General features: G+C 33.8%; 1 protein-coding gene across 4 annotated transcripts in view; it reads right to left on the bottom strand.

Annotated features, from left to right (window-relative positions):
- EEA1 (early endosome antigen 1) overlaps nucleotides 1–25,984 on the bottom strand; it is a 110,969-nt gene that overhangs the window by 7,627 nt on the left and 77,358 nt on the right. For all 4 annotated transcript variants that reach the window (XM_041738110.1, XM_041738111.1, XM_041738112.1 and 1 more), the window contains 6 exons: nucleotides 19,748–20,078; nucleotides 17,981–18,082; nucleotides 12,399–12,593; nucleotides 6,428–6,610; nucleotides 818–1,003; nucleotides 124–255 (listed from right to left, as the gene is read on the bottom strand). In XM_041738110.1, coding sequence (XP_041594044.1) covers nucleotides 124–255; nucleotides 818–1,003; nucleotides 6,428–6,610; nucleotides 12,399–12,593; nucleotides 17,981–18,082; nucleotides 19,748–20,078 — 1,129 coding nt within the window. The remainder of the gene's footprint in view (nucleotides 1–123; nucleotides 256–817; nucleotides 1,004–6,427; nucleotides 6,611–12,398; nucleotides 12,594–17,980; nucleotides 18,083–19,747; nucleotides 20,079–25,984) is intronic.

The following is a 25,984-nucleotide window of genomic DNA, read 5'->3' as shown; positions in this document are numbered from 1 at the left end:
AGCAGAGTATTGTCAAAACAACAAAACAATGTGTGGCATACAGTAAGTTCTCAGTAATATATTTATTTTTTATTTAAATGACAACAGAGTACAGAGGAAAGAAAAATGATTATCTCAACATACCTTTATGCTTTCTTGCTTGTGGGACTTGAATTCTTCACTCAATTTAGCAATTTCTTTTTCCTTTCTACACTTAATTTCCTCTATCTCTGCCAATTTAGATTTTTCATTTGCTAGTTCTTTCTCTTTCAGTGACTGTAGAAAAATAATTTATTAAAAAGTAATTTTAAAGTAAATACTTAACTGAAAATCAGTGTAAGAAAATAACTGCTACTATTTAGGACACTGTCTCTGTCTCTTCCTACTTAAGTTAACTTGAGCAAACTACTTACCTTCACTTGCCTCTATGTCCTTATTTATACAATGTGAACAACAGTAAGATCTTTATAAGCATTAAATACTGTTAATACCATAAAATGAATAGTATCTAGCCAAAATAAGAACACTGCAAAATTTAGCCAAAACTACCATTCTTATTCTCTCATTAATGCTGTTATCACTATTACTATTATTACTAGCAATATCTTTATAAGGCACTAGTTAATAGTATTACATATTACCTAATTTAATATCTATACTAAATAGCTCTTTTTAATCCTCATTTGATAAGTAAAGGAACAAAGGGTTTAGAGTACATCTAAGGAGAGCTATTGAAGATAAAGGTGATGCCTATATTAGGTAAGAGATTTGACTAGATGATTTCTAAAGTCACTGAAACTCTCAGATTCTAGATTTAGTCAGAAAATAAAATAAATACCTTTTCTTTTTGAATATCTTGTAGTGTTTTACACTGCTCCTTCAACTGCTGTTCTTTTTTTGCAGAATCCTGCTCCAACGCAGCCTTGGCAGTTTTCAGTTCTTGAATCAATTTATTTTGGTTTCCAATTTGATTTCTGTTTGAAATCAAGTCCTCCTGTGCTAGAGAAAGCTTCTCTTCTACAGACTTTTAAAAACAATTTTCCCAAATTATTATATGTCCTTTTTTTGTTTTTAGCGAATTTCAACAGAAACACAACAGCATAAGCACAGTAGAAAGCAAAATACTATAAAAAGATAGCCTCTTGGGATCCCTGGGTGGCGCAGCGGTTTGGCGCCTGCCTTTGGCCCAGGGCGCGATCCTGGAGACCCGGGATCGAATCCCATGTCGGGCTCCCGGTGCATGGAGCCTGCTTCTCCCTCTGCCTATGTCTCTGCCTCTCTCTCTCTCTCTCTGTGACTATCATAAATAAATAAAAATTAAAAAAAAAAAAAAAATTTAAAAAAAAAAAGATAGCCTCTTATACCCTTCAGTAAGATCACGCAAAAGAGAAAGAACACTAGACAACTCTGTTAACTCTTTTGCCTAAGGAAACAACTTTAGTATAAAACACTTAATAAAATTGAAGCAATTCCAAAACCTTTAGAAATAATCCATAAGTATTAAATATCAAATAAGAAGGGATCATATCAAACACCCTCAGGGCGGTGGGGGGAGAGAGAGAGAGAGAGAGAGAGAGGGAGAGAGAGAGAGAAGAAGAAGAAGAAGAAGAAGAAGAAGAAGAAGAAGAAGGAGGAGGAGGAGGAGGAGGAGGAGGAGGAGGAGGAGGAAGGAAGGAAGGAAGGAAGGAAGGAAGGAAGGAAGGAAGGAAGGAAGGAAGGAAGAAGGAAGAAGATATGGGAAGACATGAAAAACAATTTAAAAAGAGATGTATTTAAATGCTACATCTACATTACATATACATACATGTCTTATAGGATCTATGATGTCCCTTGACATGCTGAAATCTTTAATACATAAAAAAAAAAAAAAGGTTTTTAACTTGGGGGAATAAAAAGAAAAACTGTATTTCACGTCTACCAACCTGATCAAGTGAACCAAAAGAAAATCAACCAGACATCTGGGGCTCTATTTCAGACAAAGCCATTAGCCCAGCCTCTTAACTTCCAATCTATATGGTAGAAGTAGTGTTGTTAGTTAACAATGCCCATAGTTACTGACTCTTCTAAAGCTGAAATATTTTGTGAAGCCAAAGCTGGTGGAAAGGGCAAGCTTTCTGATCTATTATGTTCCATTTCAGGGTAGCTATGGCAACAAGTGGGTGATGGAAGGTGGCAGGAACCTTGCCACTCTCAGTTGCAACTGTAAAGAATCATCAGGGAAGGAGAGGAACTCTAAGATGCTCTTCTACCATCTGGAAGAAGTTCATCTTTCTTATTCTGTAGACACAGTTCCTTTGAAAAGGAGGCAGAAGATAAAATCTAGGAAAGATCCCTGCTGGCTAGGCTTGGCTATTCAATGACAAAAAAAAAAAGATAAAAAAAATTTAAATGAAGACCTTCTTTAAGTAGTTTCTCAAGCTCTCTTAAGGAGAAAGTTTATTCCTTACAAATAAACCCAATTCAGAAGTCTTTCTGATAAAAATGAAATTTCAATTTCCAATGGCTTCCAATGAATACTAAAAAACCCTAAGGTTTCTTAAGTCACTAGTCCTTTACTAATCAAGCAGCTAACCATTAACTGAGTGTGCTCCTTAGGTAAACAGGGAGGTAAAAGAGAGTCCTTGACTTAAAGAAGCTGACTCTATACCTGAAAAACAGAACCAGCATGTAAAATGGAAGCTATATACACTAGGAGAGCATTTGCTATGCATCAAATGCACAGAAAAACAATGTGTGTGAGAGAACCTTGCCTGGAATGTGTTTACAGAAGCTTTCATGGTAAATGTGGGAACTGGCATAAGTATCACAAAGGGTGAGAGTGATTTCAAGTAAAAATAATACAATTTGACAAAGCCTAGCCCATACAGTCTATAGCAATTATTATTATCAGCTAATAGAGGTCCTGATCTAACACTAACGACCAAAGCTTGCTAAAGACTAAGTTAACAGTACCCCCAATCTCTGCCCACAAGAATTCCAAACTGCCCATGGTATAAATGACATCCAATGACATCCAAAAAAACATTTGTTTTTCTTCCCTGAAATCTTTTAATAATCTGTTTTGAACATTTTCCCTTTCTATTTTGAACATTTTCACTAGGCTGCCAGTTGAAAAAACTAATTGTCTATAATTTGCTTTGTAAATAGAATTTTAAACTCCCAAAATCCCAGTGACTAAATCTTTAAAATCAAGCTCAAAATCTGCACTCTTCTTTTCTGAAGATGCCTAGACATATTGCTCTTATCTCTGAATATTTGTCTCTGTCATTCAGTGATATACTGCCTTACATTTTAAATATTCCTTTGTATCTTTCTTGTTGCAGTCCATATTATTTTCATCTGCTCAGCATCTCTTCCTTTAAGGAACTCCCCTCTCCCACTCAATGTTTTGTGGACCTATCTTTAACCACCCTACTCCCACTGGAACAGGCAAATCCCTGAGTATATCAACTACCAACCTTGACCCTGAATACCACAATCACATTACAGCAGTGCAGTTAAAAAGGAATTTCTGCAGCATTCTGTGGTAACTACTGTTTCTTGCCTGCCCAACAATTTTTCCCTTTCTTCTTTCAAAATAAAACTTAAAATTCTAGTTATTGCTTTTTCTTGATGTCTGGTTAAATGACATAAAGAATGGTATAGGCTAATGGTTTATATTTAATTCTAAACTTACCAGGGTACAAAATATAAGTTAAATTCCACTTCTATCTCTCTTCAACAGTAAAGAATAGCACAGGGTATAGCCAACTTGAAATATCCAGTCAACAAGCATATAAGTATTTCATAAATAATCCAGCAGATGGGGCTAAAGGCATAGATCAGGCCAGCTTGTCTTCCATTCTACTGGTGTCTTGAAGTAGTACACTGTCAGCCCACAGATGGCAGCCTTGACTTAGGCAGGTGTCATGTAACAAAGTTCTCAATCTCTCCCTTTCTCACTTCTAAGCAACAAGATCATATAACATCACTGAAGCAAAAGAAAAATAATGGCTGATAACCATCTCTTATTCTGGTCCATAAATATCATCTGAAGTTCTCCAGGAATTCTTTTTTTTTTTTTTTTAAACTTCCTAAGTAGTTCAGATACTTCTCTTTTTGGAAGCATTACTAATAGAATTCAGCAATATTCTATTTTATATTTAAAAATCCTAGCGAAATGATAACAAGAGTAAAGGGCTATGAATCAGAACTGGGATCTAATCATGGGTCTGTCATTGTGCAACTCTGGGCCTGCCTGCCACAAAGCACTCCAGGCCTTAGCCTCATCTGAAAAAGGAGACTTTGGAATAGAGGATCTAGCCATGTCTCTTAATAGTTGAAAACTCCTCAGTAGCCTTATTCCTCCACTTTCCCTTTTTGTCCAAATATTTCAATCTTTTGAATTTTTCTTTCATGTATAAAATTATTAGTATACAATGTAGTTTTCAAGCATAATAAAAAGAGCTGTTAGCTTAGTGAATGAATACTGATCTAAGAGCTCTATGTCCTGTCACCATGCTATGCTCTTGGGTAAATAATACAGCTCTATGAGAAAAAAATCAGTATGATTTCTATAGGACTTCTACAATCAATTATTAAACTTCATCTCTTTGATCAGCTAAACATTCTTCTAACTCATCTACATTCTCCATCCTTACTGTTTCTGCCATCACATGTACCTGGATTATGCCATGTGTCCTCTCTAATCTCCACAACTCAGCCCTGTTGCTCCCCAATCCATTCTTTATCCTCAGCCAGTCACTGACCTAACCTACAGATCCAAGCAAATCTCTTCTGTGGTCCCTCCTGCCTTTAGGATAAAGTCCAAACTCTTCCACAGACCTTCCCTGCCTTTTAATAGTGTTAAACAGAAAAAAAAAAAAAAACCAATAATTTAAAACTACTAGAAAACAGAGCAATTGAGACACTCTCTAAATGTCAGGTGGTATTTTTTTTTTTTTTTTTTTTTGGTATTTTTTTCTTATAACAACTCGGCATGAGGAAAATTCTTTGACCCAAGTTTCCTATTTCTTTGTCAAATCATTAGTTACCACTGGTTCCTGTGGTTCCATTGTGGGCTATCTGTATTTAGCCCTCCTGTTTCACCCCATCTCTCTCATTCATCTCTTCTGCTCCTTCCTCTTGAACTTTAAGCCCAGTGTAATCAATTCATACCTTCATTAATGGAATTTATGGAGAAAAGAAGATAGCCTCTTAACTAATCTCCCTACCTCTAGTTTATCCAGGTCCAATCCAGTAGTCCATAAACCTCTTCCAGGTTAAGTTGTCCAAAGTACTATTTTCTTCATTTTATTCCTCTGCTGAGACTCTTTATTTCCCCCCTCAAATATAAAGTCCAATCATCTCTGCTAAGCGTCTAAGATACTTCATGATTTGATCCCGAACTTTTTAAACTTAACCACCAAACACAAAATAGCATGGTAGTCAACTGGTAACTACCTCCTGGCTCTGGTCATTTCCCCTGCAGCACGTTTTCCCAAATGTGCCTAAGTGAAATGACCTTCCTCATGACTCTATATATTCAAATTCTATATATCCTTGAGAACCTGTTCAAGTCCTTTCTCCCTCATAAAGTCTTCCCTATAACAGCCTATAATAAAATATAGACATACTATATTTATATATAATATATAAATATCCTGTGATTTTCAACAAAATTTTTCAATAATGTACTTTAAATTAAACAAATAAAAAAAAACTAAACAGGGAAGAAACAAAAAGCATAATACTTCACCATGACAAAATATAGAGAGAACTAGCTGAATCTTCTGGGAGAGAACAAAAATGTTCCATTTATCTTAGAGAACTCATACTTAATGCTACATAAAAACTATCCTTTTTGTATATCCTTCATTTTAACATGATATTTTAATCAGTACAGTACTGATTAAAACAGTACTGTCAAGAACAAGGTTTCCATATATGTTTAGATAATTAGGGTTAAGTTTACTTTGAGCTAAATCTCTTAATTTTAATCATTAGAGTTTCTGGTAGTCTTGAGAAGTTGACCAATATAAAAAACTAAAGTCAATACTGCCTGACAAGCAATAGGAAAATGCTTGCATTTTCACAAGTGGTTTACATTTTAAAACTCCTTGGATTTTTCCAACAGCAGTCCTTTTTAAAAGTTACCTTCTTCCATAGACAGCAGTCTTTAGATAAGCTAATAATGCAGTAATTAACATATTTCCAAATTATTTTATTATTACAGATGTTATTTTTAAATGTCTGTGTTTACCTATACATTTTATAATAATATAAAACAATTTAAATTTTAAAAAGCATGTTACAAAAAAAAAAAGGCACATTACTCCAAAAATAATAACAGAAAAGAAGCATGACATTCTTTAAATACTAACATTCCCTTGCCCATCTGGCTCAAATCAACCATTTAATGAATGTCTATAAGCAACTTACTGAGTTTCTGTGATATATTTTACTATACCTTAAGATCTTGCCTGGTGGCAAGAAGCTCAGATTCCTTCCCATAGAAATCAGACTGAAGCTGCTTTAGATTATCCTGACTTTTTTCATAGGTATTTTGTAACACTGACATTTTTTCTTTCTCTGCTGCAAGTTCCTGGGCTGCTTGTGTGGACTGCTGCTGTAGTTTACTCTCAAGTTCTGTCTGGAACACACAATAGTTATTTAGAACAGTATGCATATCGAAAACCAGTTACAAATATAAAATGAAATCCACACAACTAAGAAGATTCCTGAGAACAAAGTAAACAGCATTTAGGTCCTAAAATTCTTATTTAATCAAGAGTAACTTACTTACTCATTACAAACTTAAAGTATATACAAAATCCAAAATCTAACAAGCCCCAATTTAAAAACCAAAAAATAAAAAAGCATTAAGTAAAGAAAAAAAGTATTTCACTGGGTGATATCAATGTGTCGGGAGACTGAGAATAATAACCACATTCTGATAGAAGATGCAGTGCTACATGCTTTAGAAGAGGATGTAAGTTAAGGTTGAACTAATGGAAATTTCTATATGAGAGAAATAAGAGTCATTACTATGTTGAAGTCTATCATTTCCACTCCTTGAAATTCCAGAATAACTTGGGAAATTTTTACAGGTTATCTTTATTAACAAGGCAGAAGGAAAGGGAAAATTTTGCAAAGGTCTGACACTTCTCTAAACTTATCTTTAGTTTTTAAGATTCAGGAGATATGTACAAATATGACATACTTAAAATTTGTGTGCACATTAGGAAAATAAACACTTGGCTTTTAAAATAAAAATACTACTTCAATGCAACTTTTGTTGACCAATGACCAATGACCCTCCTGCTCCAAAATTCAATATTCATCTCCTTGTCCACATCTTACTTAACCCCCCAGTTGTACCTGAAATAGCAAATGATGTTCCCTCCTAGAAATATTTTTCAAGCTTGTTTTCATGGCACCTATCTTATTGATCATTCCTTCTTAAAATCTTTTACTAGTTCTTCTTTTGTTTGGTCTCTCAATATTGTAGAACCCTAGGGTTCTGTCCCTGTCCTTCTTTTATTCCATACATAGTCTCTTTCTAGAAGATCTCAACTACACTCATGGCTTTAAATATCATTTATTTACAACTGACTTCTGAATTATGTTTCTAGCCCTAACCTCTCTGCCTAAACTTTGGCCTCATTATGATCAAGTACTTCCCTGACATCTCCATTTCAATGAGTGACAGATATCTATCTTAAGCAGAACTCTTGACCCTGACACTGCTCATCAAAAAGCTGCTACTTTTCCCCAATAAATATAATCAACTATGCACTTGTATAAGCCACAAATGTAGTTATTCTTCTTTCCATCATCAAATGTAGTTGATTCTTCTTTCCATCATCTCTCATCATCTAATCTATCAGCAAGTTCTGATGACTCAACTTCCAAAATATATTCCCAAATCATCCACTCGCTCCTAACACTTCAGTTCATGCTATCATTATAACTGTCTGGACTACTACCAACACTTTTTCAGTGCCTTCTCTGCTTGCTCCTTTATCCTGTAGTCAGACTGTACCATTATCCTGTACCTTTATCCTGTAGTCAGACTGTACCATTTTCCACTCAAAATTCTCCAATTGATTCTAATTATTCTTAGAACAAAGTTATCATTATTATTGTCTTATAATCTATAAATTTGCATGTATATGCTTTGGCCCCTGTCTACTTCTCTGAGCTCATTTCATATCATTCTTCTACTCTCCCACTATATTTAACCAATATTGGTCTTCTATTTTTAGAAAATCCCAAGCTTGCTCTAGCTTAAGGTCTCTGCACTAGTTGTCCACCTGGACCTTTGTATACACAGCTCTTGTCTTTCATGTATCAGCTCAAATCTCTTCAGATTTGATCTCTTCTTTGATCACCCAGTCTTTAGTAGGACTCTGTCCCATCACTGTCTTTCATATCACCCTCTTTAGTTTCTTCCCCAAGAAAGTGTAAGCTCCATGAAAACAGCTTCCTTGTCTGTTCATGGTTATATCTCCAACACCCAGAATTGTGCCATGGTATAAAATAGGTGCCTAGTAATATTTCTTAAATGAATAAATGACAAATAGATTAGAGGTGGAAAAGCCTTATTAATAGTCATATTAATAAGCTATTCTAATAGCCTGGATAGAGAACAAAATAGCCTGGACTAAGATTGTGGTCATGGGAAATAAGAAAAGAGAATGGATTCAAGAGAGCTAGGAGGCAGACTGACAGGAGGTGGTGCTAATGCCTTTGGAGGAAAGGGGGTTTGATCTCCCTATATGTTATCTCATAGAATCCTATGTCATCTCCTTTCCACTTCTTCCAATTTAGATTCTTTATGATGAATAATTCCTGGACATCTTTTTTCATCTTGAGAACTATATTGCTATTACACATTTTCTTTTATAGAATACTACTTCTTTGCTTTAACACTTTTCCCCCCACAAATCTAGTTTTCTTTCTCTTTAATCTAATCTTCATGGCTTTCAACTAAGCCCTCTGCAAAAATCTCAGTAACAACCTTTAATTAAAGGCCCTTTTGGGCTCATATTTGGGCCATCATTATCCTTACTCTCACAAACTCATTCATTCATTCATTAAAATAATTATTGATGGTTTATTTGTCAAAAGACACAGTTCTCTGACCCTAAGGAACTCAAATATATTAGTGGGGAATTAAAGAAAAAAAGACATCAGTGAAACAGTTTGATAGTTGCTTTAAAAGAAGTAAACCCAAACTTCCAAAGGAGAATACAGGAAGGTCGGTCATTTACAATTTACCCTTCACAAACTGACCAGTTTTTGCTCTAAAATTGATCTGATCACATTCCATCCTTCTTAAAATCTTTATTAATCCTCCAATATTAAAATTTTAAAGCGGAAACGACTATATATCATCTACTGTGATCTGACTTCATCCAATTGTATTGCCTTATCCCTCCCCTCACTTCTCCATTTACCATGTACTCCAAAAGCTAATGTTCTTTAATGACATTTTCTAAGTCTTACAAACATTGCTAATATTGTTTAGCTCCCTGAAATATCTAATTTCCTCTTTTTTAATGTTTCAAAATTATAATCATCTCCAAAGGCCCAGTTAAAATGCTAGCTCCCTAGAAAGCCAGTCAAAATTTCCATTAAGTTCTAATTTTTCTCATATTTCTGTTTAAGTTTGTTTCATTCTCCTTTATAAATTAGTTTTTCCCTTACATACCTACTCCCTTATTAAATTATAAGCTACTTGAGAGTTAAGGATGCTATCCTATTCATTCTGTATTCCCACAATAGATTTCAAATAAATTTAGTATAGGGGCCTTGACTTATTTGCAGGATCCTACTTACAGGATCCTTGATCAGTGGCTCCCAAACAATCATATATATCCAAAATGTGTGTGTGGGTATGTGTGTGTGGATTACATAAGTGCATGCACATACATATCTAGATCCATTTAAACACTGTTTTTTTTTTTCTATTTCACTGTGGGACAGTTGTAACTTTGTCACAGACCATCACTGCATAGTCAATCATGCACACCGACATACTTCCATGTAATAGTGAACTATTTTGCTTACATACTGCACTGGGGACAGTCCTGCATATTTTAAATACGTCTTCTTAATCTTTACAACAACTCTACAACTCCATTTTATTTAGCCCAGAAAGATGATTCACTTCCTTATGACCATAAATCTAATATGTCACACAAAATTTAAATTCAGATCTTGCCTAACTCTAAAATTTAGCCTTTTTTCCATGCTACACAGCTCCCCAACAAAACCAAATTATACTTGCCTTTCAATGATTCTCTAGTTACTCTAAGTTCAAAGTCTAATTTACATTGACTATCAACCCAACATTCCCCAAAATGCCATCCACCATCTACCCCAAAGTTAAAAAGTGTGCTTATTTTAGCATCCATACACTAACAGAAACTAATATAGCCATGGATGAATGTTTGTGTCTCCCTAAAAAAAGTTCATGTTGAAGAAGCCCAGATCTACAATGTGATGGTTATTTGGAACTGTGACCTTTAGGAGGTCATCAGGTCATGGGAGTACAGCCCTCATGAATTAGTGATTAGGGATTAGTGTCCTTACAAAAAGAAACACAAGAAAGATCATCTCTCTTTCAGCCATATGAAGATACAGCAAGAAAGTATCTGTCTACAAACCAAGAAATGGGTCTTCACCAGACACCAGACATGCCAGTGTCATATTTGACTTCCCAGCCTACAAAATTGTGAGAAATAAACACATCGCTTACACCACCAAGTCTTGATATTTTTGTTATAGCAATCCAAACTATGACATCTACCAATAAAAGCATTTCCTTTAAATCTCATAATTCTTTTTTTTAAGCTCTCATAATTCTTAAGGTGTAATCTAGTAAAGCCATGCAAAGTATAGGCAATATACATTAATCATAAATCTAAAAGAAATCATATTGTAACTAATAATTTAAGAAAATGTGCTAAAAATAGCTGGGTTTTATTTTTTTTAATTCATGAAGGTATGCTATAAAAATGAAGATCTAGGGAATACATAAATATGAGATTAATAATTGGGGGAAAAGAATTAACTCAAGATACCAAAGCATACAATGAATGTATTGTGATAATTATATCCTGACTTATGATTATATATAACACCAAAAATGCACAGGCAAATTTGTCTACTGTTGTTTGTGTTATTAGAAAATTACTCTTTTGTAAAGAGAAATAGAAATAGTTGACAGCTGTCAACATAAAATACCTATTTGCAAGGTTAATTTTTTTTCTCTCATAATGTGATAGCCCACTCTTAATGACAGGACATATTTTGTTTGTTCTACATAAAAGAGATTTCACTTCTCAGGGCGCCTGGGTGACTCTGTCGGTTGGTTATACATCCAACTCTTGATTTCAGCTCAGGTCATGATCTCAGGGTTGCATGTGAGACAGGGTTGTGAGATGGAGCCCACATCAGGCTCCATGCTCAGTGCGGAGTCTGCTTGAGATTCCTTCCCTCTACTCATCCCCACCATTCCTCTCCCCTGTTCTTGCTCATATACTGTCTCTAATAAATAAATAAATCTTTAAAAAAAAGAAGAAAAGACTTCACTTCTCTCTTCTCCATTGACCAACTGGCATGCACATACCAACAGTAATGAAAAGTTATTTTTGTTCAACTATTAAGTACAATCTATCTTGTCAACTCTTGGTATAGACAAGTACTAAAATATATTTAAGAATAAAAAATAGATGCTCAATAATGAATTAGAATAGTTGAGAAATGAAGACCAATAAGATGTAACTTGAAATATCAAACAATTTTAACTATATAAAACCTACACTCCTGAATTTTTTTAATATGTACCATTTTATGGGTTTTGTTCTTGATTATCTTCCCTTAATAAGGATAATTTATTTTTAAATTCCTTTAAAATTTTCTAATGCACTAGAAATATTATATAAATTATTTCCATAACATTAAGTGTTAATTATATTATTACATAAAAAGGTAATTTTAGGGCAGCTCCGGTGGCTCAGCAGTTTAGCGCCACCTTCGGCCCAGGGTGGGATCCTGGAGACCTGGGATCGAGTCCCACATCGGGCTCCCTGCGTGGAGCCTGCTTTTCCCTCTGCCTGTGTCTCTGCCTCTCTCTCACTCTCTATGTCTCTCATGAATTTTTTTTTTAAAAAAAGGTAATTTTATATCAGATGATTAATTTTAAATAAAGATTATCTAAAAACATGGTTCTAGTGAATGGAAATCCAGACTTACATATTTAGTTACATAATTAAGAGCTTTTATACATTAAAAAATACTTAGAAAAATTACTTAGAAAAATTTGAACATATATAAATTTTTCTTTGCTGCAACTCATCTGTTATCATATTATTATCTTAACTGCAAAGTTTTTCTTCCCATAAAAAGTAAACAAATATCGTATTACTTACCTTCTGTGAAATAGCAGTTTTAACTTCTCCTTGGAGTGCTTCAATTTGCTTTTTCTTCTGTTCAGTCAATTTCTTCAGCTCATTTATGGTCCCCTGAAGTTGTTGTTCTTCTTTTTCCTTTTGTTTTAAAGTATTCTGGGCCTGTACAACTTGTCCCTGAACTGAATTGAGTTCTAACTTCAACTGATGAGAAGTCTAAAAGAAAATAAAATCTGTTTATTAGCATTCATCATTCAATCAAGACACGTTTACTGGGGACCTTCTAAATGCCAAGCACTACTCTAGGTAGAAACTACTAAGCCTGGTGGCCAAAGGTGACCAGCAGTAAATCAAAATACCAAACAAAAAAAATCTCTGCCCTCATGGAGCTTTCCTAATTGACACTATTTACTATTAGATAACATGCCGGATTAATCTTCAATATGTGTTTAACCTTATCTCCCTTTCTAACTTGTAAGTATATATTTAGTACATATTATACCAGTATGTATTATAGAGCTTATAAATGAGCTAGAATAGTATAAACTTGTATTGTAGAAAATAGGTATATTGACATCAATCTTTAGATTTCTGGAATGTCTACTATCTTTCAAGAATATTCTCAAAATGCCAACTTAGCTTATTAGCCATGATTAATCAAAACGGATAGCTCCATATCAACTATGGCAAAAAAAATCATTTTTGGCAAATATGTTTAGTCTATGTCTGATGATACTAAACTATACCATGTAATAGTTTCCTCATTCAGAGCTCTGGGGAATATTGTGCTACTACCTTGTTTTTATAATCTACTAGGATATAATTCTGTTCAAAATTAGGTATCATACAGAAGTCACGTTGAGGTTCTACTATGGTCAGAGTGAACTACAATGATCTCCTGCCCTTCCAGCCAAAGTCATGTTTCCATGTTTTATGCATTTTGCCTTATGAACTTAACTTGAGTGTTTGACCATATTCAAAGTTAATTTTGAAAAGTTTCACTTCTAAATATGGTTGCTTCAGCTTATCTCCCACACAAAGGAAAATATTTTTGTGCAAAACAGGAGTCAGGTAGTATAACAATGATGATTATTATAATATGATAACCAATGATAAAGTGAAAACTGACATTTGAGCATTTATTTTGTCATTTTGTTATGTTAAGAGTTGCAAGCACTTTGAAATATTTAAGCCTATTTATCTCTTATAATAATCCTATGGCATATTTTCTCAAAAAACAAGAAAGTTCTCAAATATACAACCTAACCTTACACCTAAAAGAGCTGGAGAAAGAACACCAAATAAAGCCTAAACTCAGCAGGAGAAGAGAAATAACAAAGATTAGAGCAGAAATCAATGAAATAGAAACCAAAAGAACAGTAGAACAGATCAACACAACTAAGAACTGGTTCTTTGAAAGAATTAATAAGACTGATAAACCCCTCACCAAACTTTACAAAAAGAAAAAAAAAAAAAAGACCCAAATAAATAAAATCATATAAGAAAGAGGAGAGATCACAACCAACACCAAAGAAACACAGACAATTATAAGAATATATTATGAGCAACTATATGCCAACAAATTAGACAATCTGGAAGAAATGGATGCATTCCTAGAGATGTATACACTACCAAAACTGCAGGATGCCTGTGTGGCTCAGGGACTGAGTGTCTGCCTTAGGCTCAGGGCACGATCCTGGAGTCCCAGGATTGAGTCCCGCATCGGGCTCCCTGCATGGAGCCTGCTTCTCCTCTGCCTATGCTCTGCCCCTCTCTCTCTGTGTCTCTCATGAATAAATGAATAAAATCTTAAAAAAAAAAATTATCAAAACTGAAACAAAAAGAAATAGAAAATCTTAACAGATCCATAACCAGCAAGGAAATTGAAGCAGTAATCAAAAATCTCCCAACAAACAAGAGCCCAGGGCTGGATGGCTTCCCAGGGCAATTCTACCAAACATTTAAAGAATTAATACCTATTCTTCTGGGGACGCCTGGGTGGCTCAGTGGCTGAGCATCTGCCTTGGGCTCAGGCCGCGATCCTGGAGTCCCCGTATTGAGTCCTATATCGGGCACCCTGCACAGAGCCTGCTTCTCCCTATGCCTGTTGTCTCTGCCTCTCTCTCTTTGTATCTCTTACGAATAAATAAATAAAATATTTAAAGACAATACCTATTTTTCTGAAGCTGTTTCAAAAAATAGAAATGAAAGGAAAACTTCCAAACTCTTTCTATGATGCCAGCATTACCTTGATCCCAAAACCAAAGACCTCACCAAAAAGGAGAATCACACACCAATATCCCTGATGAACATGGACACCAAAATTCTCATCAAAATACTAGCCAATAGGATCCAACAATTCATTAAAAAGATTATGCACCACGACCAACTGGGATTTATTCCTGGGCTGCAAGGGGGTCCAACATCCACAAATCAATCAATCTGATACACTAATAAAAGTTTAGTTTAATAAAAGAAAGAACAAGAACTGTATGATTCTCTCAACATATAGATGCAGAAAATGCATTTTATAAAGTACAGCATCCTTTCTTAATTAAAACTCTTCATACTGTAGAGATAGAGTGAACATATCTCAATATCATAAAAGCCATACACAAGAAGCCCACAGTAACATTTTCAATGGGGGAAAACTGACAGCTTTTCAAGAATACAAGAACACATCAGGGATATCCACTATCACCACTGCTGTTCAATACTGTACTAGAAGTCCTAGCCTGAGCAATCAGACAACGAAAATAACTAAAAGGCATCTGAATCTACAAAAAAGTCAAACTCTCACTCTTTGCAGATGACATGATACTCTATAAAGAAAACACAAAAGACTTGACCCCAAAATTTCTAGAAATCATACAGGAATTCAGGAAAGTGGAAGGATATAAAATCAATGCACAGAAATCAGTTGCATTCCTGTACACTAACGAGACAGAAGAAAGAGAAATTAAGGAGTCCATCGCATTTACAATTGCACCCCAAACCATAAGATATCTAAGGAATAAGCCTAACCAAAGAGGTAAAGGATCAGTACTCAGAAAACTATAGAACACTCATGAAATAAATTGAGGAAGACATAAAAGAATGGAAAAACATTCCAAGCTCAGGGATTGGATAAACAAATATTGTTAAAACGTCTATGCTACCTAGAGCAATCTATACATTCAATGCAATCCCTATCAAAATACCATCAAATTATTTCACAGAGATGGAACAATAATCCCAAAATGTATATGGAACCAGAAAAGACCCCAAATTGCCAAAGGATTGTTGAAAAATAAACCAAAACTGATGGCATCATAATTCTGGACTTCAAGCTCTATTACAAAGCTGCAATCATCAAGACAATATGGTACTGGCACAAAAACAGACATACAGATCAATGGAACAGAATAGAGAACCCAGAAATGGACCCTCAACTCCATGATCAACTAATCTTTGACAAAGCAGGAAAGAAATCTAATGGAAAAAAGTCTCTTCAACGAATGATACTGGGAAAACTGGACAGCTACATGTAGAAGAAAGAAACTGGACCATTTCCTCACACCATACACAAAAATAGACTCAAAATGAATGGAGATAGGAATCCATTAAAATCCCAGAGAAGAACACAGGCAGCAACTTCTCTGACCTTGGCTGCAGCAACTTCTTGCTAGACATGTCTTCAAAGGCAAGAGAAACAAAGACAAAAATGAACTTATGGGACTTCATCAGGATAAAAAGCTTTTTGCACAGCAAAGGAAACAGTTAACAAAACCAAAAGGCAACCGACAGAATGGGAGAAGATATTTGCAAATGACACATCAGATAAAGGGCTAGTATCCAAAATCTATAAAGAACTTATCAAATGCAACACCCAAAGAACAAATAATCAAATCAAGAGATGGGCAGAAGACATGAACAGACATTTCTCTGAAGTACACATGGCCAACAGTCACATAAGAAAATGCTCTACATCACCTGGCATCAGGGAAATACAAATCAAAAGCACAATGAGATACCACCTTATTCTAGTCAGAATAGCTAAAATTAACAAGTCAGGAAACCACAGATGTTGGCAATGATGCAGAGAAAGGGGAACCCTCTTACATTGCTGGTGGGAATGCATGCCGGTGCAGCCACTCTGGAAAACAGTGTGGAGGCTCCTCAAGAAGTTAAAAATAGAGCTACCCCACGAACCAGCAATTGCATACTGGGTATTTACCCCAAAGATATTGATGTAGTGATCTGAAGGGGCACCTGCACCCCAATGTTTATAGCAGCAATGTCCACAATAGCCGAACTATGGAAAGAGCCCAGATGTCCATCGAGAGATAAATGGATAAAGAGGACGTGGTATATATACAATGGAATACTACTCAGCCATCAAAAAAAAATGAAATCTTGCCATTTGCAACGACGTGGTTGGAACCAGAAGATATTATGCTAAGTGAAATAAGTCAATCAGAAAAGGCAATTTTTGCATGATCTCACACATGTGGAATTTATGAAACAAAACAGTGGTTCATAGGGGAAGAGAGGAAAAAATAAAATGACAAAATCAGACAGGGAGACAAACCATAAGAGACTCTTAATCATAGGAAACAAAACTCAGAGTAGCTAGAGGGGAGGAGGTGAGGGGATAGGTAACTGAGTGATGGACATTAAGGAGGGCATGTGATATAATGAGCACTGGGTGTTATATATGACTAATGAATCACTGACCCCTACCTCTGAAACGAGTAATACACTGTATCTCAGTTAACTGAATTTAAATAGAATTTTTAAAAATTACAATAATCCTGTGGCATAGATTATTATTAGCCCCATTTTACTGCTGAGGAAACAAGAGCACAGAGAGATTAAGCAATTTGCCTAAAACAAGGCAAAAGAACATACCTAGCAAATGGCACAGTCAGGATATAAATCTGGACAATCTGGATTCAGAGCTTGGCACTAAGCCACTATAACTTTGCCACTTGATGACAGGTATCTAAAACACAGGTGGTCTCCTCTGAATCAACAACCAGACTACAATCACATAAAAGACTTCTGAGGTCTAGGTTTTGCTGCTTTAACAAACCAGATCTCTAGAAAAACTGTATTCCTAGACTCTAACTGCTAGAGGTAGGTCTTCAGAGAATAAGAATTATATATTATACCCATTTAGTTACTCACTTGCTTATTTTTGATGGAGAGTAATAAAAGCATTAATCACAGAAAAAACTATTTTTATACAACCATTAATATACCATTAAACATAGACATACATGAAATAAAGAGCCATTATAATGTTATTTCTATGGAAAGCCTATCAAGGTATTTTTCCCAATTATAATAATGTTCCTTAATCTAAATTATCTAGTTATAATTCTATAGTAAGTTGACTCAATTAACTTTATTAGTTATAATCCTTTATTTTGGGTCTTTTATTATAACCTAGCTTAAATCTTTTTAGTAGTAGATAGAACATAAATGACAATTTTAAACTATTTTTGTGATCCATTACATTTCAGAGAAATAAACTTCCTTTGACTTAAGTCAGTGTGAAATTATTTTGAAAACAAAGACTTTATTATTCTTCATATTTTATTTACAGGAAAAAATCTTACCTGCTTCTCTTTTTCAAGTGACTTTTTCAGTTCATTCTGTTCCTTAAGTGTATTCTCTGTCTGTACCTGAAGCTGATGCTTTAATTCCTTGCAAGTTTTTTCCTAAAAACAAATTAAAACTACATTATACAGAAAGTATTTGTAGTAAGTTTAAGAAGTTTGATTTATATGCTTAGTAAGATCTACACATGGAAATAAACTACAATCACTGATGGTTTAGCATGGGATAGAATCATCCATTTCAGTTATACAACAGCCAAATATTATAGCAGTAAAGTAGAGGGACAGAAAAAGATTAAGAGCTTCTATCATCAACCAGCACAACACTTTAGGAACCATATTTTTATGTCACACAATTAATTGTAATTAATTAACTTGTCATGCTATTTTAGAAGTAGGATAACAAGGGGCACCTGGGCTCAGTTGGTAGAACATGTGACTTGATTTCAGGGTACTGAATTCAAGCCCCATTTGGGCAGGGAGCTATTTTTTAAAAAGCTCATAAAAGTAAAACAACAATATTCAACCAAATGGAAGAAAGGAGGGATGCCTGGCTGGCTCAGCGATTGAGCACCTGCCTTCAATCCAGGGCGTGATCCTTGGAGTCCCAGGATCAAGTCCCATATTGGGCTCCCTGCACGGAGCCTGCTTCTCCCTCTGCTTCTGTCTCTCATAAATAAATATATATTTTTTTTAAAAATGGAAGAAAGGAAATTTTTACAAAAGAAAGTGTTAAAATAATAAAGAATAATTACATATTACTAAATATGATTTATATTACATATAAATGTTTATGTATACATATATATTATATACATATAAATTCACATAAAACAATCACAACTTAAAAGGAAAGATGTAAAGATAGGAAATGTTTTCTCCAAACAGAAAGGAACATAAAAGTAACCATACAAATATCATATATTTTTTGTGCTACTAAATACTTTCACTGACTTTTATATTTAAAACAAGAGAATTTTACTTTTGCTGTTACTCTGTTATTCCATGTTAAAATCTTTCTTTTTTTTTTTGAAGATTGATTTATTTATTTTAGAGAGAGAGAGAGAGAGAGAGCAAGAGAGTGAGTACGAGTGGGGGAGGGGCACAGGGAGAGAAACTCAAGCTGACTCCATGCTGAGCCCAACAGGAGTCTCAATCCCAGGATCCTGAGGATCATGACCTGAGTCAAGATCAAGATGCTTAACCAACTGAGCCACTCAGGCATTCACGGGATAAAATATTTCTGAGAATACAAGCCCCCATTAAGCATTGCCTGAAACTGTGTGACTTTTGTTTCATATAGTTTAAATATGTTTTATGGTATCTCTAAGACAGGGTATTATCTAGAGTCTTAGAATATTCAGTAGAGAATTAGAAAGTTTCTAGTACCAGAATTAAAAGTCAACAAGGTCTTTCTGATCTTTTTGTTTTTTTTTTCAGGCAAGTGAATAACATTTGTACCAGCAGCCACATTCTCTGTGAAAATGTCTCTGAGTACATATAGGCAGCTATCTCTCACAAATCCATCATAACACAATAGAGAAAAACTGTATATCCAACTAAAAGCTTCCTGGGCCTCTGGAAATTTTACACACAAACACTAATATCTTTTTCTCAGGTTAAGCAATCCCACTTTCTTTCCTCATAAGAATTATTTAAAATCACTTAAATGTAGGATAAAAAGTCAACAGTGGGTTTAAGAAGAAAAACCAGTATATTTTAAATAAAAATCACTTCTACCTAACGTAGTGAACATAAACAACTAACCAAATCTAATATAGCAGCTTTTCCTTTCTGATTTTCCTTTTCAAATTCACTTTTAGAGTTCTTCAAAGATTCAGAAACTTTTGAAAAATTCTCTTTTGTTGCAGAAAGCTCTGTCATTAGAGTTTCTTTCTCCATCTTTACTTTTTGTAGTTCTGCTGCTGCTGTCTGAATTTTGTTATTCAATTCCTTGTGCTGCATCTTTGCATCTTGACTTAAATTTTCAATTTCTCGTTTAAGGATTTTTTTTTCTTCCTCTTGCTCGGTAAGCATTTGCTTAATATTTTCAAGGGCTTCAGATTTTTTCTGTAGATCCAACTTTGTACTGGATACTCTAAATATTTAAGAAACAAGTTTTTAAAATAATGCATAATTTACCATTCCTAACTTAGCATTAAAAATTGCTATTTTTAAATTAATAATTTTGTTTTAAAACTTTGTGTAGTTCAGAAGTAAAAATCATAATTTAATGTCATAAAACTGAAAATCCTTAAATCTGATCTGATTGCTTAACAGATAAAGATGGTTTTCTTCAAGTTAAATTAATGGTAAAGCCAAGACTATCTAAGACTCCTTACTCAATCCAGTCTTGTCTGTTGCAATGGATGCCCCTCAAATTGTACATATAGCAGAGCCTCTAGTCTACAATAGCCAGAAAAGGTTTTCCATGTACTTTAAAGAACCTATACATTGTGTTAACCCCCACGCATATAGAGAACTTGGTCTTCTTCCTTGAAAATATAAAACACATTGTTTCTTTATATATTAAGCTTCAAAACATGATTAACCCAGAAAAAAAAAACTAAAAAAAGAGAGAGATATTTCGTTTCAAACATAGAGAAAAGACGAACTATTTACTTTATTCTAGAGCCTAGCAGAATATACTACAGACTTGTTATCTTTTGTCCCTTAACATTAAGTTTTCTACACCTGAGTGAATAAGCTTCAAGAATAAGGAAATGAAGATATAGCTTTAAGAAAGTTAAAAACTGCTGCTGCTTTGATAAAAGGAATAAAATTACTCACCAAAAGAAAAACACACACACACACACACACACACACACACACACACACACACAAAAGAAAAACACATTTATTAAAGATCAACCATTTTTAAAGTGAAAATAAAACCAGATGCAAAGTAGTATTTCTGGAATGCATACTACTTCTGATATACTTTATACAATCAGTATAAATTTATTTATTTATTTATTTTTTTAATCAGTATAAATTTAATATGTTAAAGAGAGGTTGTTAAAAGATGTACTAGCCACATTGTGGAAGGTGGGTATTCATACATTACCAGAATTATATTTATACACAACTCTAAAATTAGGACTTGATATATATAACTATGCTACTTTCCCATAAATAATTATTATAAAATCATAAGACTATGTGAATCAAAGAAGGCAAAAAGAAATAAAGCCTTCCATGTTTACTGTAAAACTAATTTTAAAAAGGGTCCTAAAGGAAATAATAAATCTATAATCATAGTTGGAAACTTAGCACTCCTTTCTCAGAAACTGACAGAACCACAGGGGGGAAAAAAGGCAAGTATATTGAAAGTTAAACATTATCTGGAATGAATAAATCAAGGGAACAAAAAGATACAAAATAGGGAACCTGGTCAATGGTATTGTAATAGTGTTGTCTGGTGACAGATGGTCACCATTGTGGTGAGCTTAGCAGAACACATAGAGATGCTGAATCACTATTCTGTATACCTGAAACTAATGTAACATTGTGTGTCAACTATAGTCAAACAAAAAAAACCTTTTTCTAAGCATTATTAATCACCTTGCCTAGTTGATATTTATAAAACACTTTATCCAACAGAGAATATACATTGGTACACATGGAAAATTAACCAAGATAAACCATACACTGGGTGATAAGACCATATGAAAAGTCTAAATTTTACAGAGTATGTTCTCTGTTCACAGAATTAAATTAGATGTCAGTAACAGCTATCAAGAAAAGCTCCAAATACTTGGAAAGTAAACAACATACTTCTAAATACTCCATGTATCAAAGAATAAAATCACAAAGGATATTAGAAAGTACATTACACTGTACACTAATGAAAATATATTGTAAAATCACAGTTGGAAGTACAGTTGGATACACAGATGGAAGTGGGCCTTGATAAAAGGAGAAACTTTACACTGTTCTTTGGGCTGAGCCCTGGGATCAGGGGTAAAGTTTAGCCAAACCCAGATGTGTTTACCTAGTCTTTTTTCCAAGGTAGTACAGAAGAAATACAATATTCCACATAAAAAATAAAAATAAAACAAAACATTTCCATAAAGTATATAGACCAAAAAAAAAAAAGACTTTAGTATTAAAAGGTTTCTCTATCTCAACATGATAGGGAAGCTTGAGTGAGTTCTAAACATAAGATTAGAACATACAATAGAAATGGGCCCATTTACATTGAGCCCGTTAGAAACGGAAGCACCTTTGGGATTACAGGGCCTTGGGAAGAAGAACAAGAACCAACTTGGAAGTCATCTTCATGGACTGATGACTGGGTTCCAGAAGTAAATTAATTTAATTAAATTACTCAGGGGATGATATAAGGGATCACATGTGCTCCCCAAATACCTATGCACCCTAAACCATGATGCTAACAGTGAGAAGGAATGCCATGCAATGCACTTCTATATCTTCAAATTCAAAGTATCAGGACTTATTTCACTAGAAATAATACAAGAAATTTCTTTTATCATCACTCCCAAACAAAGACAAAAACCATAAAGCTGTCAAACAACTTAATTATCATCAATCTGATGGGTTTTTATTTCATTTTCCTAAAGGATATCTTTCCAAGGCTCTCAGCTTCCATTTTTACTACTGAGAGTCAAAAACCTTCATACCCTTGACACAGATCAAGTCTGTCAACTCAAGTGGCCTATTTGGCCTTTAAAGGTAAAGTCTACTGAAATGTGACTAGTCATAAGCCCTCCTTTGAAGATATATCCAGATGAATGGAATGGAACTGATTTTTATCTACCAAAATTCTGGTAAGTTATGTGTCCACTGAAGATCTTATGGAAAGACCCAGTGCAAGCATCAACATCAAGAACAAGCTAAGCAAGAGACTAATTCTACCTTAGAAGTGAAGAAAAGATGCTCCATCTCAGCACTTTTATAAAAATATGAGTTATGTCTGCAGGCACACACCCCTTCTGCCACCAAGGACATCTGAATTTTCATATATCACTGAATCTTTTAGATCCTAGTATCTTCTAAACTAACCTACCCTTATACTCAGAGTTGTCATAAGGCCATTAAGCACTTAGTACAAATGGGAAAAGACAATCTTCCTCAAGGTAATTTATTCTATCTGTTGAAAAAGCGTCATGCTATACTATGACATATAATAATCACCTGCAGAAACCTGACAAAATACAAAGAGGGTGAGTAACTGAAAATGAAACAGATACTACAAAAGGTGAAGTCACAGGGAAGCTTCCACATTAAAAAGCTATTAAAAAAAAAAAAAAAGAACTGAAACCAAAGTCTACATTAGAAAATACTAAAGAGAAGATGAGAAATAAATGAAATAGAAAATTGACAAAATCAGGGATGCCTGGCTGGCTCAGTTGGTAGAGCATGCAACTCTTAATCTCCAGGTTGTGAGTTTTGAGCCCCTATTGGGCATGGAGCTTACTTAAAATAAAATAATTTTTAAAAATAAAGTTCTAATCTAAAAAAATTTGACAAAATCAAAAGTTTTTTTTATGAAATTGATAAACCCCAAGTTAGACTGATCAAGAAAAAGATAGAGAACATAAATTACCAGAGTAAATAATAAAGACATCACTACAGATACTACAGATCTTAAAAGTGTAATGATCTTACTGTACTGATAAATTTGAAGTTTAGATGAAATGGACAAATTTCTTCAAAGACACAAATTACCAAAACTGACTCAAGTAAAATATTTGAAAACAATTAATAGCTCTGTATCTATTAAATAAATATAACTCCAAATTAAGAAGCAACCCAGAGGGAACTTCAGGTCAGTTGATTCATTGATGAATTCAATAAAACACTTAAAAAATAAATTATACCTATCACAAACCCTTTCATAAAGAAAGAAAACTGTCAATTTATTTTTAAGACCAACATAACCTTGATTCCAAAACCATGATGATGATATTAAAGAAACTGCAGACCAACAAATCCCCATGAATGCACAGAAAATTCTAAGCAAAGTATTATCAAGTCAAATACAGCAATATATGAAAAGAATAATACAAGATGATCAAGTAGGAATTATCCCAGGAAAGCAAGATTGGTTTACTATTTAAAAAAGCAACCCATGTAATTTACCATATTAACAGAATAAAGGAGAAAAATCATATGATCAATAGATACAGAAAAAGAAGCTGACAAAAAAAGTTTTAACAAAACTAGTACGGATAGGAGTGCCCTCAATCTGATAAAGGAATCTAGGGGGGAAAAAAAAAACACAGCTAACCTCAAAATGAATGATGAAATATTTCATGTTTCCTATCAAGGCCTGGGAACAATGCAAGAATATCCACTATCCTTTTATTCAAAAGTTCATTGGAGATGTCAGCTAACAGTAAATAAAAAAAAAAACTTTTTAATGAACACAAAAGGCCTACAGATTGAAGAAAAAAAGAAGTAAAACTGTTGCTAATTCACAAACAGCAAAGCTATCCATTTAGAAAATTCTAAAAACTCTACAAAACAAAAATGTGAATTTAACAATGCTAAAGGTAGTGAGATTCAATTGAATTTTTATACAAGCCACATGAAATCAGAAAATTTTAAAAACAATTCCAATTACAATAAAATTGAAAAACATAAAATATTTAGGATTAAATTTAACAAAAGATATTTAGGATTCCTATTTTTAAAACAACAAAATGTTGATGAGAGATATTAAAGAAAACATAAATACTAGAGATATACCATGTTCATGGACTAGAAGACTCTGTATTCTTAAAACATTAATACTCCCCAAATTGAATTACAGATTCATTGTAATTCCAATCAAAACCCAATAATTTATTTGTAGAAATGGATAAGTTAATATTAAAATTTATATGGAAAGCAATAAACTTAAAAGACTCAAGACAATCTTGAAAAACAAGTTGGAGAGCTGAAACAATAACAATAAGACCTATACCACAAAGCTACAAAAATCAATATGCTATCAGGATACCACACAGAACATAGACCAATGGAACTGAATAGAACCCGTAAATAAACCCACATATACTAGGTAAACTGCTTTTGACAAAGGCACCAAAGGCCACTCATTGGGAGAAAGAAGTTTTATCAAAAAATGGTATTAGAACAACTTCATGATGAACGGGAAAAAAAGATGGACCCCTATCTCATACTTCTCACAAAAATAAGTTCAAGGCAGATCCTATACCTAAATGTAAAAACTAAAACTATAAAATTTCCATAAGAGAATTCTTCATAAACCATGGGGATAGGCAGAAGTTTCTTAGAAAAGACACAAAACATTAAACATAAAACATAAAATAAAACAAATAACAAATTGAATTCAACCAGAATTTAAATTTTTTTTTTCACTGAAAGACACTACCAAAAAAACGTAAAGCAAAGCTGCTAGGAAATGTCTTGATAATCTAGCTGTCTGTCTGGTTAGCTAGCTGGTTATCTGGAAAAGGATTAGTATTTTGAATACATAAAGAATAATAAGAAGATCCAATGAGAAAAAAATTTTAATAGGCAAAATAATTTACACTTCACAAATGAAGAAATGCAAATTAAGCCCACAATAAGATACCATTTAATATTCAATAAATAGCTAAAATTAAAGAACTAACAACACCAAATACTGGCAAGGAAATGATGCAACTGAAACATGCCCAGTAGGAGTATAAAATGGTACAGACACTTTGGGAAAAAGTCTGGTAGTTTTCATACAGTTAGTTAAGCATACATCTATCCCACCATGACCCTGAACTTTCACAAAATGCTTATATAAGAATATTGACAGCACCTTTATTCAAACAGATAAAAAATGCAAATAACCCAAAAAATACCCACCAACAAAAGACTAGATAAACAAATTATAGTATATTCATTCAATGGAACAATATTTATTCAACTACATGGATGAATTTTTAAAACAGTACAGTAAGTGAAAAAAAGCCAGTCACAAAAAAAAAAAAATCATACTGTATGATTTCAATTCAAAACTACACAACATCAATGTATAGACAC

The sequence above is a fragment of the Vulpes lagopus genome, chromosome 23 (genome assembly GCF_018345385.1).
Source record: "Vulpes lagopus strain Blue_001 chromosome 23, ASM1834538v1, whole genome shotgun sequence".
Lineage (NCBI taxonomy): Eukaryota > Metazoa > Chordata > Mammalia > Carnivora > Canidae > Vulpes > Vulpes lagopus.
This window is presented reverse-complemented; position numbering and strand designations above follow the sequence as displayed.